Source organism: Peromyscus californicus, unplaced genomic scaffold (genome assembly GCF_007827085.1).
Source record: "Peromyscus californicus insignis strain IS unplaced genomic scaffold, ASM782708v3 Scaffold_4__1_contigs__length_199733344, whole genome shotgun sequence".
NCBI classification, from domain to species: Eukaryota; Metazoa; Chordata; class Mammalia; order Rodentia; family Cricetidae; genus Peromyscus; species Peromyscus californicus.
The window spans coordinates 117,656,950-117,675,663 of record NW_026294562.1 but is presented as its reverse complement, the minus strand read 5'-3'; the positions used below and the strand labels follow the sequence as shown (position 1 = coordinate 117,675,663).

The following is an 18,714-nucleotide window of genomic DNA, read 5'->3' as shown; positions in this document are numbered from 1 at the left end:
AAATGGACACGTAGGTCCACAGGTCTTTTAGTCCCTTTCTACCTTCCCAGTGTCTCAACACCTGAATCGGTGAAGGTGGCGCCTGACGCTCCAGACTCACGGCCACAGGCCCCGAGTGGCGGAAGTAGCTGGGAGCTGTCCATGGTGGCGCCGCGCCTGGGCACGCAGAGCCGCCTGTTCCCTGCCCGCGGGCGCGCCTGGGGTCCCTCTCCAGACCGCTGACATGGAGACGACTCCCTGGCTCACGGTCTCCTGGACAGGGCTTCAGCCAGGCCGTGGCTCTCACATCAAAACTTGGCTTTAAAAGGGAGTTCTTACCTGTGGGCAGAACTGGCTGGTCGGAGCAGGACTGAGAACCTCTGACGGGGCACGGGTGGAATGTCCAACTCTTGGGGAACACGGGTGCACCGCCCTTCTTGTCAAGAACACACGAAATCTCCCCGGACCTCATTCCCAGAGAGGCGAACTGGAGAACCGTGTATGACTCTTGTGCCCTGATGAGACCTTCGTTTTCCTTTCAGTCTAGCGCGACCCTTCTTGCAGATGACGTCCGTTGCGAGGGGCCAACAAACATTCCTGCAGTGCTGCCAGGCTGTGTTTGCTTCAGTATCAGCAGGGACCATCGAGGTCGTCTAACATCAGATCGTCTCCGCTCGCCCCGCGCCAGCGCATCGCTGGGACGGCAGGGGCTGACGAGGGAACCCAGAAGACCTTGCCAAACGCGGAAGCGACAAGGTGCAGACTTGTGAGGCTCGCGACCACTAGCCACAGGGTAAGCTCGCCCACTGTACTGAGCTCCTTCTGAGACCTGCTTCGGGGCCATTCCTCTTCGGTGAGACACTGTTGTTTGTGTGAGCACCTAGTGCCATTCACAAGAGGACAACCTAAGAAAAGCAGAGATCTGCCTCCCGTCGAATGCGTTCCTGGACGTTGGTGTCCCCAACACCTGCCGCTTGTAAAGACCTCAGAGACGACCGCGGCGGACGGTGACGGGGGGCGTGTGCCCACCAATACACTCACGGAGAGACAGACAAGCAGGCAGGCAGGCAGACAGAGAGACACATGGGCAGACGGGCAGACAGACAGACAAGCAGGCAGGCGGATAGACAGACAGAGGCAGACAGCACAGAACAGCTGGACAAGAAGGCCGACGGAGGGCAATGTTTTCCCTAAACCGAGGCGAGGCGCGGGATTCCGACTGTCCTCTCCCCTCCAAGACTAAATCCATGCAGCCCTCGCGCCCCCAGCCCGGGTCCTCTTACCTCCGCGGTCCTCTTACCTCCGGTTGATGACCGAGACAGTGCCACGCCTCGGGGACCTGGAGTGCAGCATCCCGGAGTATGATATCTGATCCCACGCGTCGAGCTCCTGAGCGAGAGCCAACTGGACGAGAGCGCGCGGGAAGTGGGGTGCAGATCCGAGCCTCACTCAGCTCAGTGAGCCCTCAGCACCAGACCACTGCCACTCTGCGCCCCAGACGCTCCTCTCTCGGCTCCACGCTCGCTGGCTTACTAGCTAGCTCGGAGCTGCCAGCCCGAGCCGCCGCTTTTTATAGCCGCCTTCCGGGGCTGGCTCCTCCTCCCCGAGCCCCCGGCGCCCGCACTCATCCAGCTCCCCCCGTGTGCACCCCCCTCCTCCGTCTCGGGGCAGCGTCCTCCCACTCACCGAGGTGGGCGGCCTGCGGGGGCCGGACCCGGGCGGGCTCTGGCGGCAGCTCGCGGAGCCGCAGACCCAAGCCCGAGAGCCGCCGCTGGAACAAGCCGCGGCTACCAGGTGAGGGCGCTGGAGCCCAGGACGAGCGCGGCCGACCTCCGAGGGCTGTAGCGGTGGAAGCGCGCTTTGCACCCAGTGGCCTCCCTAGAGGACAGAGGACGGGCAGGCGAGAGAGAAGAAAGGCCTGTGACTTCCACAGAGTCACCACCACTCTACATTCCGGCTGTTAGATTTCAAACCCCTCCTCCTTTTTGTAAGCGGCCATAGTAACAGAATCCAGAGTCGCCTGGGTAGGTCTGGAGGTCCCTTGGAGAGGAAGATGTACCCTTTTGCAGTCAGAGACCTTGGTTTGAAGAGGGCTCATTGACTAGGGAGGTGGCTCAGTCACTAAAGTGCTTACAGACTTGAAAACCAGAGTTCAATCCCCAGAATTAATGTAAAAAGGCCTTGGGTGATGGCCCTGGTGTGTAATCCCAGCTCTGCGGAGGTGGAGACCGGGGCTTGCTGGCCAGCCAACCTAGCCTACTTGGCAAGTTCAAGGTGAAGGAGAGACACCGTGTCTCAAAACACAAATAAACAAGATAGGCAGCTCCTGGGGGAGGACACCCCAGGCAGCTTGACCTCTGCCCTGAGACATGCATACCCACGTGCATCCCAGAAGAAAGCAAGGTAGAGTGACGTCACACGTGCCAGTTTTCTGCATATGCTAGTTACTCGATCATGGACAAGGAGCATCACCAACCGGCTTCCTTGAGCCCGGAAAGAGGATTTCAGTGAGATTGGAGAGTATAGGTACTAATTCATAGCAAGTGCTTGCTATCCTGCATGCAGGGTGGTGGGACGCGGAACCTCTTGTCCGCACAGGCCAATGTTCTCAGGGTTCAAAACAAGAAGGTACCACCACCACTGGTGAGCTATTCCCTGCCACAGGAATCAGCCCATACAGAGTATGACATCTCCTCGACACTGGGTGCCCGGAACACCGGCTACTTAAACACTCTGAGCCCAGCAAGAAACAGAAGGTGTTGTAGAGGGTTTTCTTTCCACTTCATTTTAATTCTAAGATGAGGGCTTTGATTGCCATTGTACATCCTGTCCCCCTTTGGGAATTTGTTACTCAGCTCCTTCCTCTGGTTAATGGGAGTCTCCAAATATACATTTCTTTCTTCCTGCCTGCCAGGGTCCTGTGAGCACCAGGACCAGCACCACTATGCAGGAGGGGCTTCACTCTAGGCAGCGCTCACCAGTTTGGGGAATCTAAGTCTGGGCCTTGGGGCCAGTCTATGGTAGAGACTGGAAGTCTTTGTCTAGGTCCTCTGAGCAGAAGGCCTGGGGCACTTGTTGGAACCATGGGAGCACGTCTCCAAACCTTTCCTAGAAAGCTGGAAACAATGATCAGGAGTCTGTGCCTGTCCTTGACATCCAAGTACACCAGGAGCTGGGTTCTGTGGTGGCTTCCTTTCTAGCGGAATAGAACTGGAACCTACCCCCTTGTAAAGTGCCCATCCAGTCCTCACTTTGCGAGTACCCACTTCATCCCTTTCTTAAGGAACCCATTCCCCAGGCCCACAAACACTAGGGCGTGGGCTGGGTATCTGAACATTGTGCTCAGTGGAGAAAAGTATGTTTGGGTCAGCCCCTCCGGAGCCATGTGTGAGACTCCTCCTTTTTCAACCGGTGTAGCACAGACCTGAGGCTGCAAGCAAGAGAAGAGCTCATTTCCACAGGCCTCTGAGAGATGAAGAGTAGTCTCCTGCTTAAGGGATGGGCTCTGGGAAGTGCTTTGTCATGCTTTCTCCAAGATCCAAAGTGCCCAGCTCATTCCTCTGGTATCTAGTTTTCTTTATCATTGGCCAATGCCTGGGGTGTGGAAAAATCCTGATGAATTACAGACAGGCTCTGTATGTCTAAAACCAGACTATCCAGCCACATCCACTCATCACTTCTACTCGGTCCTCTGTGACAGACAGGATACGATGGATAATTCTTTTTGGGTGAATACCAGCAATATGAACCTGATGGATTTCCTAGCCACACTTCTCTAAATTCAAGGACTTACAAGTGCAGAGATGGGGGCTAGCTACAAAATGAACTGTTAGTTTTCTAGTTCTTGCCAGGATCCCCCCAGAGAAGAGTGGTTGTCTTGGCTGGGGGTACAGAGTCCCGCCCAGCCTCCACACCCTGTGATGGGTTCCCACCACCTTCCTGAGATACGCAGCCCCCAGACCTCATCCTGTGTATTGTGACATCCTGCCTGCTTTCGGCTCCACAAACTGCCTGGATCTGGCCGTTTTTCATCAGCCCGCCAGCCATATTCCACATCTGTCCCTTAAAACAATGGTCACCTCACCCCACCTACTGACCACCACCAAAAGCTACGACACTCTCTACATGTCTGTGTGAAGCTGGAAGGGCTGGCCACACCTGTAGCTCCATTCTCCAAGCCTCTAGTCCTGGCTTCCTGAGACTGACAAGGGACCGAGAAAACAATTAGAAATGAGAAGCATGGTGAGGCTGGGTGAGCCGCCTGTAGATCTCAAGAATTCTAGCCGACAAGCAAAACAGTGAGCCTCAGATAAATCCCTGTAGCCTGAAAAGCTCATGTAGGGGAAAAGTGCGAATTTAAATCCCACCAACAGGGGTCGCCCTAGGACACAGAGCCTGAAGCTGGCATGTGAGAAACGAAATTCTGGGGTCTGCGTCCTGAATCGAGTTGCTAAGTTCCTGTTGGAGGCAAACAAGGTCCAATAAGGAGAGATTTTAAAAATATCGCCAGTGTTTCTGGAGAGTTCACATCTAGCAGGAACTTGGGGCAGGGAGCCCTAGGACTCAAGTCAACCTCTCAGGAGCCATGGAAGTGGATTTCTGCATTTCTCCTTCAAAGTGGTCATCATCATAGAGAGGGAAATAAATATTAAATACATGCAAGCTTGTGTGAATATTTTCACATTTATTTTTCCTAACTGAAAAAAAAATTCTATGTGCCCTATTTTCAAAAAAGAAAATTCAACAAAACAAAACAAACAAACCGAACACTGAGAGGATCACCTAACTTTTAGTACAATGTACCAATGAGTTTACAATGTAGAAAATTTTTGTTGTTATTTTTTTGGAGGGGTGTTGTTTTTTGTTTTGCTTTGTTGTTATTGTTGTCTTGTTTTTGTTTTTGTTTTTTGAGACAGGGTTTCTCTGTGTAACAGCCCTGGCTGTCCCGGAACTCACTCTGTAGACCAGGCTGACCTCGGACAGGCTATAATGTAGAAAGTTTTTAAAGGCCAGGCACAGTAGCTCACATCTGTGATTCAGATTAGTAGGTGGAGGAAAGAGAATCTGGAGTTCAAGGCCATTTTCAGCTACACAGGGAGAGTGTTGATTGGTTTTAGACACAAGCTCCATCGTCTGAGAAGAGGGAGCCTGAATTGAGGAAATGCCTATCACACTGACCTATAGGCAACTCCGTAGAGCATTTTCTTGATTATTGATTGGTGTGGGAGGGTCCAGCCAACTGTGGGTGGTATCATCCATGGGCAAGTGGTCTTGGGGTGTATAATAAGCAAACTGAAGAAGCCAAGGGGAGCAAGACAGTAAGCAGTCTTCCTCCATGGATTCCGCTTCAATTCCTGCTTCTAGGTTGCTGCCTTGAGTTGCTGCCCTGGCTTCCATTCAAGCTGGACTGTGATCAGGAAGCCAAATAAACCCTCTCCTCCACACGGTCATGGTCATGGTCTTTATCACAGCAATAGAAGCCTAAGCAAGACAGAGAGTTTGAGGCCAACTTGGCTACCCAAGGTCTTGTCTCAAACAAGTGAAAAGCAAAACAAAGACTTGAAATAAATAATATTTATTTATTAATAAGTAATAAATAAATAAATTGAAGCACAAAAGAGGAAAATGTCTCTTTCAATCAAAGCCATCTCTGTCAGTCTCAGTGTATAGCCAAACATTTGCCCATGTATGTTACATAGAGAGGCACAGAAATATGTAAATGTAGGAAGCATTTAACAAATAACTCCATAGCTCAAAATCCTTCTCCTCCACAGCACATATCCTGGGCTATGCCCCTTGAATGCACACATCTACCTGCTACTCCTACATCGTCCAGCATGACTGGTTGTGAATGAATGAGCATATGCATAAATGTTTCTTAGAAAGACAATGTGAGCTGGGCGGTGGTGGCTCATGCCTTTAGTCACAGCATCAGGAGGCAGAGGCAGGCAGATCTCTGTGAGTTCGAGGCCAGCCTGGTCTTCAGAGTGAGTTCCAGGAGAGTCAAGGCTGTTACATAGAGAAAGCCTGTCTGGAAACAAACAAAAACAAAAAGAAAGACAATGTGAATACAGTAGAGATGGGTCAGCAGGTAAAGGGGTACCTGCCACCAAGACATGGTACAAGGAGACAACCAACTCCCCCAAGTTATCCTCTGACTTCCATGTGCATGCTGGTACACACACACACACACACACACACACACACACACACACACACACACAAATAAATGTTTTAAAATATTTTTAAAAAGAGGAGACACAAACACTTGAAAAGATGCTCTACTTTGCCCATTAATAAAGAAATGCAAATGTATCTGGTTAGCCAAAAAATAAAAAATAAAAAAATGTGATAGTATGTTTGCTGGTACTAGGCAGTGAGTGAGGGTGGGGAGCAGCTCACATTCCTTGTTGGTGTGAGCCTGTGTCCCTGCAATGTGAGGACAGGTTGACAAGGCTTATGAAATGTACATAGCATTTCACTTAGTAATTCCATCCTCAGGAATTTGTCCTACAGATAAGATGTGGAAATGATTAACACCAGATTTACACTACAGCCTTTTATGTGTGTGTGTGCATATTGGTAGGTATGAGTGTGTGAGTGCATCATCCACAGTGTGGGGATGAGGTCAGAGGATGCCCTTAGGTGTCAGCACTTACCTTCTATCTGTTTCAGTCAGGGTCTCCTCCCTCCTGTGTACACCAGGCTTTCCTGGATCATGAACTCCTAAGGAATCTCCTGCCTCCACCTGTCTGTCCTCTCACTGTCTGGGATTACAGACGTGCACACTACTGCACCTAGCTTTAAGTGTCTTTTGAAGATTCGAACTCAAGTCCTCAGGCTTACGTGACAAGTAAGTGCTTAACTAACTGAAACAGGTCCCCAGCTCCTGCAGCTCTGTTTCCAACAATTGCAGCAAAGCAAACAGCTTAATGATTGTTCAGGATGTTAATCCACAGGATAGAGTATTGTGTAGCTGTTGGTGGGGGTGAGGGAGAGTACAGAGATGCATGCCTGTAATTCCTGCTACTTGGCTAAATAAGGCAAGAGGATTGCAAATTCAGGGCTAGCCCAGGCTACATAGTAAAACTACATCTAAGAAAAAAGAGAGAAAGATAAAGAGAAGGAAAGAGGGAGGGAGAAAAAGTAATTGTTATTGTATTAGATTTTGAATTGTGTTATGTGTCTGTCCTGCAGTCCAGAAGAGGATGTCTGATTCCTTGGAGTTGGAGACACAGGGAGTTGGGAGCTGACTGACATGGGTGTGGGACCTGAACTGCAGTCCCCGAGAAGAGCAGTATAGTCTCAACCACTGAGCCATCTATCTAGCCCCATAATAATTATGTTAGTAAACGACTTTAGATAAAAGGAAAAATTAAAATGTACCGCAATGAATACTACCAGCTGTGCAGACACAGGGAAGGAAATGTACGTTTGCAAACTTCCATTTATTTCTGGGGATAAATGACCTAGATGGTGCACAAGAAGCCAATAACATGATTTCCTCTGTGTGTGTTCTGTAGTATTTAGTATATTCATAATGTTGTGTAACTGTGGGGAGGGGGGCCCAAAACAGCTTGACCACACAGCTGCCATGATAGGCCTAGAGGCCCAGACACAGCTATTGTGACAGGCTTACTGGCAGACATCGCCCAGATCCAGGAAAAGCCGTAAGCTGACCCCACCCAGGGATCCACCCAGGGATGGGGAAGTACCTAGCATCCCAAACATCCCAACCATTAGATAAGATAGTCAGATGTCCTTGAGCCTAGCATATACCTATTTCCCCTTCTTACCAAGATACCTCTAGACAAATGTCAGCCAATAAGGGTCCTAAACCTTGGAAACCCCCTCACCCCAACCTCTGTTATGATAAAAACCCTACCCCACCTGGGCTCAGGGCTTTCTGCTCTCACTGCTGCATCGGACAGGCAGAGAGACCAAGCTTTTTATGTGGCTGCTGGGGATATAAGCTCAGTGCCTTATGCTGGCCCGACAGGCACATTACCAACTTAGCCATCTCTCTAGGCTCTCTAGAGCACACTTCCTTTGCTTTCAAAGAAGAAACAGGGCTTCGTGGCACCTAAAATCAAACATGATGCTGTATTAGCAGCAGTGAAATCACGAGGGGAGTGTGCGCCAGCTCGGGGCATCTCCACATTTACTTCTTCATTCTGCAAGAATGACAAGGAACACCTTACCGTAGTCTGCTTACGTGTTATTTTCCACAGTGAGACTTCCTCTTGGGGAGGATTGTAGGTGTTTGTTTATGTGTTGATTGACGTAGCATCTACTAGGCCCCTCCTTGTGCTGGCCTGTGGTCAGAGATGAGGTAAGATGAATCACTCCAGTTTCAGACTCACAACTGGAGAGGAGCAGATGGATGAGGCCCCCATGCACACATGCACACCTCTGGGATTCTATAAAGAAAGTTGGCGTAGGACACCGCTGAGGCAGCATGGACAGACAGGGGAAGATTGGGGGGACATGGTAAGAGAAAGGAGCCCCTCACCCTGGAGTCTGACTGAGATCTCTTCCCAGCTGAGAGTCAAGGATTCCAGCACAAATGATAAAAAAAAATTGCTGTGAAGAATACCTACATGGAGACAGTATCCCTTCTCTATAGAGATATTTTCAAATAAGACTGGTAAAATCGTAATGCACCATGCTTCAGGTCTACATACATACAGACTTACTCTATTCCCACCACTAAACCAGCAGTTTTCCAGGAATTTTACAAACAAGACTATACATTTTTGTTTACAGTGAAAACATCTTAACTTCTCCTGTAACCCTCATGACCTAAGGATTTTTACCTTATCGGCTATATGTGAAAGGATAAACGGCGCTGGTTGGTTGGCGGAAGAGTCACGAGCCAAGGTTACCAGAGTTAGAGTGGGCTCTATTAGAGAGAAGAGGGGATGGGATGGAGAAGCCAGGCCTGGCAGAGGGAGGGAAGCCAGGCAGAGCAGACAGCAGAGAGGAAACGGGGAAGGGGGGGGGGGGTCCGTGTCCGGCTTTTTAAGGTGGAGATTGCGTGATCACGTGGTGGCCGCCCGCAACACCCTGATGACCTAGGACGTTACACCCGGGAGAGTGAGAGCAGGATACTAACAATATGATCGTCCAATGAGCCCCAGGGGCGTCCTATGGTATCCTTTGAAACTCTTTAGCAATGCTTTGAGGTTCAACTTCAGAAGCCACAACAATCAGAGGTATGTCTATCATAAAGTTCAACTCCTCCCGAGAAGCCCACACCTGCCCTTGGCTCTGCCTTGTCTTCTCTCTGGGGTGCCTTTCTTTCTATAACTTCTCTCTTAAATGTATGTGAAAAATCTCCACCCAATAAACTCCAGCTCTGCTTCGTCCTGGGTCATTCTGAAGTTCGCTTCCGTTGTGAGGTCAAGAAACCCACCTCCCCCTGAACAGAGGTCTCTGAAAATAACTTATCAAGCTGCTACTGGTGGCAGTGTGGAACTGCGTCCCCACGCTGTGTTCCATGGCCACTGACACCTTGAGAACTCAGGGTAGGGAAGATCAGAATTTCTCTAAATGACGGTGGCATTTGAGGTAAGTGTTGAGAGTGGGTTCATGCTTGCTGCCCTCCCCCCCGCTCCAAAAAAAAAAAATGGGTCTAGGAACTGGTTTTTGTTATTTTTGTTTTTGTTTTTTGGTGCTGTGTCTAAATGTTTCTGAAATGTTAACTCGGAGCTGCCAACCAGACATACACTGGCCCTCAGTGTGGATCCAGAAATGCAAATGAGCTATTTGACATCTGAATAAGAGCCAATATACCCAAATATCCAAGATACATTCTGTTAGACTGTGTCTACTTTCTATGAACGGTTTTTGATACAGTGGATGCTAGGGTCAGTAATCGAAAGATGTTCAGTCATTCAGCAAATACTTCTGGAGGGCCTACTGTCCTAGACACTGAGAACACAGCCATCGATAAAACGATGGTATTTTTGAGCCCTTGGCACTCAGATTACAGGTACAGAGGGGGCAGGTAATGAAGGAAGGTACAGTAAGGGAAGGGGGTGGACAAGAGAGTGACAGGGACAGGACGGTAGAGGGAGAGGAAGTCCTTTCGGAGAAAGTAAAGAAAGTAAATCTGGAGCAGACTCCTGGTTCATGAGGGAAGGGCACTTCAGGCAAAAGGAAGAGCATGGACAAGGAATCCTGGGCAGTTACTCTAAGGAAATAGGACGAAGGATCCATCTTGAATGAGCATAGCAGTCGGCGGTGATGACGGAGTAGCAGAGGTAGCTACTGCTCATGGAGGGCATCCTGGGTCGCAGTAACACGTCTCTTATGAGAATGGGAAGTAGTTTGCTGGGTTCTGTGGAGGTTTGCACTCTCTCTGCCTTCTGTCTTGGAATGCAAGCTCTGGCTGTACTTTTATGCTTCCGTGCTTTCTGATATTCCAAGAGTCTGTCTACCATCGAGGGGTCCAGCACCATTCAGCTATCCGGTTATGTCTCCCCATGTCGGCACCTCACAAATATTTCATGCAGTCAAGTCCTAACCCAGTCTATGGGGACCAGGCAGTTTGCAAAGGAAGAGAGATACATGTTGGATAAAAGCATCTCAACTGGATGGGCAAGAAAATCAAAGAGGGTGAAAATCCAGGCAGAACTTGCTTCTTTTCTACCAAATCGAAAAAAAAGTTTAAAACTAACCAAACACACAAGAATGGCAAATGTTAGGATGGAGAGAAAGGGGTAGTGATTGGAGCAGACATGGGTGGAAGTTTTCAGGAGGAAAGCTGAGCATAGATAGGAGCACCCAGGAAGTTATGCCAAACAACGGACGCGTCGTGCAAAGCTCATTCAAAGCCAAGTCTAGAATGCTGGCATCAGCAATAAGATATTGATCATATAAAGCTTATCCCCATCAGGAAATGACATACCACGTTCAAATAATTTTGAAAGACATTTCAGACATGGGAGGACATTTATGAGCTATTGTTAAGGGGGGAATTATTATGTATGATATAAAATTTGGCATTTCAAAGTCATTTAAGGTTTTAACTGGATTAGGAATTCACATGGCTCAAGAAGGAAAAAAAGCCGGGCGGTGGTGGCGCACGCCTTTAATCCCAGCACTCGGGAGGCAGAGGCAGGCGGATCTCTGTGAGTTCGAGGCCAGCCTGGTCTACAGAGTGAGATCCAGGAAAGGCGCAAAGCTACACAGAGAAACCCTGTCTCGAAAAAACAAAAACAAAAACAAAAAAAAAAAAAAATGAAGGAAAAAAAATAGAGGAAAAGTGAAGGAACAATTGGTTTTCCATTGTGTGGCTGTTTAATGAAGGAATAAGCATATTGGTTTATTCCTGTAATTCCAGCTACTTGGGAGGCTAAGGGAGGAGAATTGCAAGTTCAAGACCAGGCTGAAACCATATCTAAGAAAGATTATTTTATTAGATTTATTTTTATTATTTGTTATTGTGTTATGTATATGTATCTGTCTCTCACTCTGTGTGTGTGTGTGTGTGTGTGTGTGTGTGTGTGTGTGTGTGTGTGTGTGTGTTTGTTTCCCACCTTCCAACTCCCTAAACTATCAGTAGTACAGAGCAAGAAATCAGGCCAGGCCGATAGCTCAGCGGGTAAAGGAGCTTGCCACTTGCTTGCCTGAGGATCTGAGATCAATCCCCAGAACCCACAGGGTAGGGGAGACTCCCAAAAGTTGTCCTTTGTCCTCTACATATGTGCATGGCACATATACACATGCCCACACACCCCAAAACATAACTGTATAAAAATTTGAAAAAGAAGCAGTAGTTATGTTATGCCCAGATCACAGGGACCCCCAAAAGACCACCACGGCGACCGAATCCCATATGTAACATAGTGCAGGGCAGGAGGTGGAGACAGGAGGAACGTGGGACTTACTGGCAGCTAGTCAATCCAGTCAGTGAGCTCTAGGTTCAGTGAAAAAGACCCTGTCTCAAACAAAAAAAGAGCGAGAAGTGACTAAGGAAGAAAGCTGACATCAACCTCTGGCCTCCACACGCAGGTGTATATGCATGTACGCACACAGAGACAGACAGACACACATGCATACCACTACCACCTCATAAAAAAGTGCACTCCCAGGAGAAAAGGCTTTGCTTAAACTATCTACAGATCAGCCTCAGACTCTGGGAAACTTCCTGCCCCTGACTGGCCTAAAATGAGTAAGATGTATGTAAACAGTGGAGTTAGACTGACAGCCTACTGCCCTCAGGGCCGCAGACAGGCATAGGCATGGCGTGTTGGTATATAAGAACACCTGAAGTTTCCCACCTGCATGGCCCACTGGGTGTATTTATAACACTTGTCAATCCCTGGTAGTCTCAAGCTGTCCCCCGTGGACTGAACCCAACTGTTCGCATGGGGGATTCTAGAAAGAGGCCACTTCTGCACATCTGGAGCTAAGCAAGAGAAGGGTTAAGCACAGACAGCAGTAAATTGCTAGGCTCAGATGCAGACTTGGGGAAGTTTGTGCTCCATCTCTCAGCAGAGGGTGCTCAGGACTAACAGACCTGTAGGAAACATGGAGGGTGGGATGCTGCTCACAGGCTGGCTTCCGGGAACCTCTCTACTGATGGATGCTGTCACTGAGATGCTCAAACTAGAGTTACAGGTGTTTGTGAGCCACCATGCTGGTGCTGAGAACAAAGCAGGGTCCCCTGCAAGAGCAGTAAGTGCTTTTAACCTCTGAGCCATCTCTCTAGCCCCTATGTCTTAGTTTTTGGAGAAACCTCCAGATTCAACTTCATAGTGCCTGCACCAATTTATGCTCCCACAAACAGTATATGAGGGTCCTCCCCTGCAAATCCACACCAGTATTTGCTGTCAATTGTTTTCCTTGATGATGGTGGTTAATGCAAAGACTCATGGCTGGTCAGGGTGCTAAGACTAAGTACTTTCAGTGTTCAATCCTCAATGGAATATTCATATTACCCCTGCCAAAGCTTAGGGACTCTCACTGAAGAGGAGGAAGAAATAATGTAAAAGCCAGTTCCGGGGGAGGATGGCCTGGAACCCTATTTTCTGAGCATGACGTGGCCATTAAACTCACGTACTCACATGCAGCTGTGGTTACCTGCGCAGGGCCTGCACAAAACTGAAGCTGTCGATATTCAGTCACGGAGAGCAGAGGGGCTATGGGCCCAGCTCATCTGCACAGGGCCAGTGGCAGTTGATGGCTTGTGGAACAGGAGTCAGTCATTGTCTTCGGAGGTGTTATCACTGGTGACATGTACCCCAGTCTATAGCTCCAAACCCCTGCCAGTGAGGGGGCCCCGATTAAACCCAGATGTCACAAAACCTAAATAAAGCAAAAAGGCACAAAGAGGGCTTGGCTCGGGGAGGGTGGAGTGGCAAAGGTCACCAGAATGTATATTTACACAGATAAGATTGTCAAAGAATAAATAATTCAAATCAATAAATGAAACCAGTTCTTCTGGTTTCTTTTTCTACGACCAGAGAACAGTATATCTTTCTTTCTAAGAACAGTCACTAGAGACTTTCAAGAACCCAGCGCTCAGGAGAATCCCTTTTGTAATTAAATAGAAAATAATCTGGTTTAGAGGTTCTCAGATTTACTGTGGATGAAATGAGATCACCGGGCTGGCTGCTGAAACAGATACACTCCACCCCCTGAGCCACACACTCCGCCCAGCCCAGACTCTCAGTCAATAGGCCTGGACTGGAGCCGAGAATCTGCCTTCTGAATTCTCCAGTTCCAGTGAAGCAGCGGCTGCTGCTGGCCCGGGATTCCCTCTAAGTACTCCTGGGCAGCATCAGCAGTCACATGGATGGCAAGAAAGACACTAGCGGGTCTAAGAACACCTCGAAGTAAGATGACGGCAGGATTTCCTGCAGCCTGGTCTGCATTTCAGACTGATGGGCCGGAACGATGCGGAAAGGAGAGAGACAACATAAGAAAGGAGAGGGCTCCCTCGCCCACCTACGTAGATCTGGCTTGTGCAGCTTGCTGGCTAGAGAAAACCAGTCACAGGCACTACTCCCTAAAGTATCACAAACAGGACTGCCAACCCAACTGTGAACCAACCATGCTCTGACCTCTTTGTATAACATATGTACAGCAAACAGATTTCAATTTCTAATGACGTATCCATGTCTTCATGTTTGTTACATTCTTCCTCACATGTAAGCCTGCGTAGGACATTCATACATCACCCTACAATTTCATTTATTTGAAAAAAAAAAAAAAAACAAACACTTCTTCTGGGCTGGCAAGATGGTTCAGTGGGTAGCGGCACCTGTTGCCAAGCTTGGAGACCTGACTCCAGTGCCTGAGACCTACCTGGTAGAAAGTGAGTACTAACTCCTGCAAGTTGTCCTCTGACTGCCATACCTACACAATAAGTAAATAAAATAATTGTTTAAAACCTTTTTTTGCGATAAAATAAGCAACTCAACATATTCTTCTTCTTCTCCCTCAGCTTTGCTATATGCCACCTCCTTTGAACAAGGAAACTGCAAAAGCCCCAGGTCACTGGCAGGGCGGCTTCTGAAGCCCTTAGGTGGGTTCCTCTCAACTTTAAAAAAGTGGGCTGTCCTTTCTCCTGATCAATAAAATCGCTGGCTTTGCTTCACTCCCAGCTCATCCCAAAATTCTTTCCTGTAGGTCGACAAGGACCCAGTTGTATCTGAGCGTCCGAGGTGAGGCTCACAGGGCTTCTCGGCCTCCACGGTGGCAAGGCTGAGCTCTCTGCCGCGGTGACATATACAGGTGAAGTGTGATAACTCCTCCATCTACAGATTGTGGTTGGAAAAAATGGGTTCTAGGATGTTGCAGTAACTCCCTCCGTCCCTCCTCTCTTCCCCACACTTTCCCTCTTGGAATGTGGTCCATCTCATGCTAGGGAATTCGCAGACCAGCACTTCCAAGGACTTGCCTAGGTTGGTGAATCTGCTTGAGAAGGTCTGTGCTGATGCAGAACGCAGCACTTACATCAAAGGGGATGCGAAGCAGTTTATTCTTGAGCCAAATGCAGGGTACTGTGGCCCAGGAATATGGAATCAAGTTGCCTCTCCTGTCATGCTCCAATGTGCAAACAGTACGATGAAGTTTTGTAGTTATAAAATAAAACAAAGCGGTAATCAAGATACTTTTCAAATGCACTGGCAGGAGCATCCAAGAGGGGGATTATAGCAAAGTGGGCAAATCTCTGCCACAGGTATCAGATGCTGTTTGATGACTTTCTTAGCTTTTAGATTGATGGAAGATAGTGGTCTCCTACAATCATACAGCCCAAAAGATTCTACCTGATTATTAGAAGGCTGTTCGTTCAGTCAAAAACTATGATGGGTAATGAATGGCTGTTAAGGGGCTGAGAATAGTTCAAAATAATTTTGGCTCTGTTTCTGCAACATTCCAACTCTTCACAATTACAAGGTTCTCATCAATCTGCCCTGAAGGATCTTTAGTATGGACATAGCTTTTCTCCTGGGAACTCCTGCTCACATCCTGAGATCTGGCTCATGAACTCTTCAGGTTAAGTCACAAAGCAATAGTTGATGTCATGTGAGCATGAAGGAGGCAAGCAAGTTTACAGAATACGTGGTAGATGTGTGTGTGTGTGTGTGTGTGTGTGTGTGTGTGTGTGTGCGCGCGCGCGCACACACACACACATACATAAGAGACGGGGTAGAGACTAGAGATCACTTTTAAACAGCACAGGCTGAGCAGCTCTCATTCCCAGGAGCATCCTGGGTGACTTCAGGCCCTTGAGTTTTTGCTGTGCGAACACTCAGTCTTTTGTTGTTGTTGTTTGTTTGTTTTTGTTTTTTGTTTTGTTTTGTTTTTGTTTTGTTCGAGACAGGGTTTCTCTGTGTAGTTTTGGAGCCTGTCCTGGATCTTGCTCTGTAGACCAGGCTGGCCTCGAACTCACAGAGATCCGCCTGGCTCTGCCTCCCAAGTGCTGGGATTAAATGTGTGCACCACCGCTGCCCAGCAGAACATTCAGTCTTTACAAGGGAACCTGGCACGGCCATTAGCCTGTGGAGCCAACACTTATAAGAGAAGTAAAACCACTCCCTGTGATTCTGAAGGTGGTAAAACAATTTTTTTTTGCAAAGAAAATTCTTACTCAAGAAACGAAAGTAAAAAAACCCAGGCAGCTCTTCCATGCATAGAAGCCACCGCTGTGGGAGTAAACGTTCCAAATCCGTGGGGCAGGTGGAGCCGTTTTCCCACACATTGCTAACACACTTCCTATCTGTGTTTGTGAGGGATCTCCTTCCAGTGGAGAAAATAGTGCTCTGGTTCTCCGGGTGTCCTGAGCTGGTGTTCAGAGTGCAGCAGCGTGTTCTGGCCTTGTGGAATCCTCACCGACAAGGTAGGACCGAATCATCCTCATTTATCAAGTGAAGGAAAAGCACCACGGAGAGGTTAAACAGCATCCCTGTGACACACAGCTGGGGACCGAAATAGCAACCCAGGTACCAGACTCCACCAGTGCATGTCAAGCCACGGCTCTGCCTCTCTAGGACCAGAAGATGGGAGGCCTCACCCCTTCTCAGAGTGTGCTGTTAATAGTGCATAGCACACTTGGATTTTGATTTTTTTTCTACTGTTTACTGTCACTTTTCTATCAGAACATAAGCTCCAAGAGAACGGGCCTTGATGACTATACAGATACCAAAGTCATTAAAATATACTTGCAAATGAAAATCAAAAACATTTTAAAGGCTCACACAGCATGGTCAAGTTGGTTTCATTCTGGGTGAAAAGTCAGCAAGAAAGAAAGCGAACAAGAGAACAAGTTACTTAAGACAGAGAAGGTCTGTATTAAGGGGGGAAATGCTAGAGATGGGCTCTCTGTAAGAACCAGAGCCCTCTTCCATGTATGGGGAAGGAAGTGGAAGTTTCCTTTTCTGGTCAGCAGTTGGCATTGCTAGGGGGACCCAGTGATCAGTGAGTTAAGAACGTTAGGTGATCAATAAGCATCTTGCCTGGCTGGCCATTACTTGGGCTCCACAGAGCAGGGCAGTCGAGAGTCTACAGCAGTGGTTCTCAATCTTCCTTATGCTGCAACCCGTTACTACAGTTCCTCACATTGTGGTGGCCCCCAACCATAAAACTATTTCATTGCTACTTCATAAACTGTAATTTTGCTATTATGAATTGTAATGTAAATATCTGATATACAGGATATCTGATATGCAAACCCTGTGAAAGGGCCATTTGACCCCCCCAAAGGAGTCACAACTCACAGATTGAGAACCATTGATCTAGAGCAATAAAGTTTATTTACTTTTAAAAACCAAATTGCTGTAGTTATTGGAATTGTCACAGTTTAAGCAAACTGGAGGAGCTGTACAAAATGGTGGACGCTGGCTAGGACCAACAGTGGTGGTTCAATATTGTGATGGCTAGTCTTTATTTTCAACTTTGACTGGATTTGGAATCACTATGGAAATTCACCTCTGGCATGTCTGTGAGGGTGTTTCCAGGGAGGTTTAACTGAGGAGGAAAGACTTACCCTGAATGTGGGTGGCACCATCTCACAGTTGTGACTCTGGACTGGATGAAAAGGGAAGAAAGGAAAAATGCAAGCTGAGCTTCTCCCTGACTATGGATGCTCACACTCAGGGCTTCCAACCACGGATGTTCACACCCAGTGCTTCCAACCACGGATGTTCACACTCAGGGCTTCCAACCACGGATGTTCACACCCAGTGCTTCCAACCATGGATGTTCACACCCAGTGCTTCCAACCATGGATGCTCACACTCAGGGCTTCCAATCATGGATGCTCACACTCAGTGCTTCCAACCATGGATGTTCACACCCAGTGCTTCCAACCATGGATGTTCACACCCAGTGCTTCCAACCATGGATGTTCACATCCAGTGCTTCCAACCATGGATGTTCACACCCAGTGCTTCCAACCATGGATGTTCACACTCAGTGCTTCCAACCATGGATGTTCACACCCAGTGCTTCCAACCATGGATGCTCACACTCAGTGCTTCCAACTGTGGATGTTCACACTCAGTGTTTGCAACCATGGATGTTCACACCCAGTGCTTCCAACCATGGATGCTTACACTCAGTGCTTCCAACCATGGATGTTCACACTCAGTGCTTCCAACCATGGATGCTTACACTCAGGACTTCCAACCATGGATGTTCACACCCAGTGCTTCTAACCATGGATGCTTACACTCAGTGCTTCCAACTGTGGATGTTCACACCCAGTGCTTCCAACCATGGATGCTTACACTCAGGGCTTCCAACCATGAATGCTTACACTCAGTGTTTCCAACCACAGATGCTCACACTCAGGGCTTCCATAACCCTCCCTGCCATGATGGACTAAACCCTTAAACCATCAGCCAAAATAAGTCCATTCTTCCACATGATCACCTTGAAAGATGCAGAAAAAGGTCTTTGATAAAGTTCATATCTCTTCATAATGAAATCCCAAAGTACCTGGGAACAGAAAGTTCACACTGCTATTGTAGAATATTAGTTGAAGATGTGTTACATTTGTTTATGCTGTGGAATATTTGTTTAATGAACAAAGATGTGTTGCATTCTTTTATGTTGCATTTATTTAACTCTGTGAGGCTGAGTTATTTTGCCTGCCTAAAACACCTGATTGGTCTAATAAAGAGCTGAACAGCCAATAGTGAGGCAGGAGAAAGGATAGGTGGGGTTGGCAGGCAGAGAGAATAAATAGAAGGAGAAAAAGAGAAAAGGAGGAGTGAAAAA

General features: G+C 47.9%; 1 protein-coding gene across 8 annotated transcripts in view; it reads right to left on the bottom strand.

Annotated features, from left to right (window-relative positions):
* The window catches only part of Cemip (cell migration inducing hyaluronidase 1), a 160,898-nt gene extending 159,401 nt beyond the window's left edge, over nucleotides 1-1,497 (bottom strand). For 4 of the 8 annotated variants that reach the window (XM_052762102.1, XM_052762105.1, XM_052762109.1 and 1 more), the window contains exon 1: nucleotides 1,280-1,496. Coding sequence is in view for 2 of the 8 variants with exons in the window: in XM_052762100.1 (XP_052618060.1) it covers nucleotides 1,280-1,332 (53 nt within the window). In the remaining 6 variants the exon portion in view is untranslated. Of the gene's footprint in view, nucleotides 1-318; nucleotides 885-1,279 lie in introns of all 8 variants that reach the window. The other 4 variants (XM_052762108.1, XM_052762104.1, XM_052762106.1 and 1 more) reach the window with 2 other exon arrangements.
* Between the last annotated feature and the right edge of the window lie 17,217 nt (nucleotides 1,498-18,714).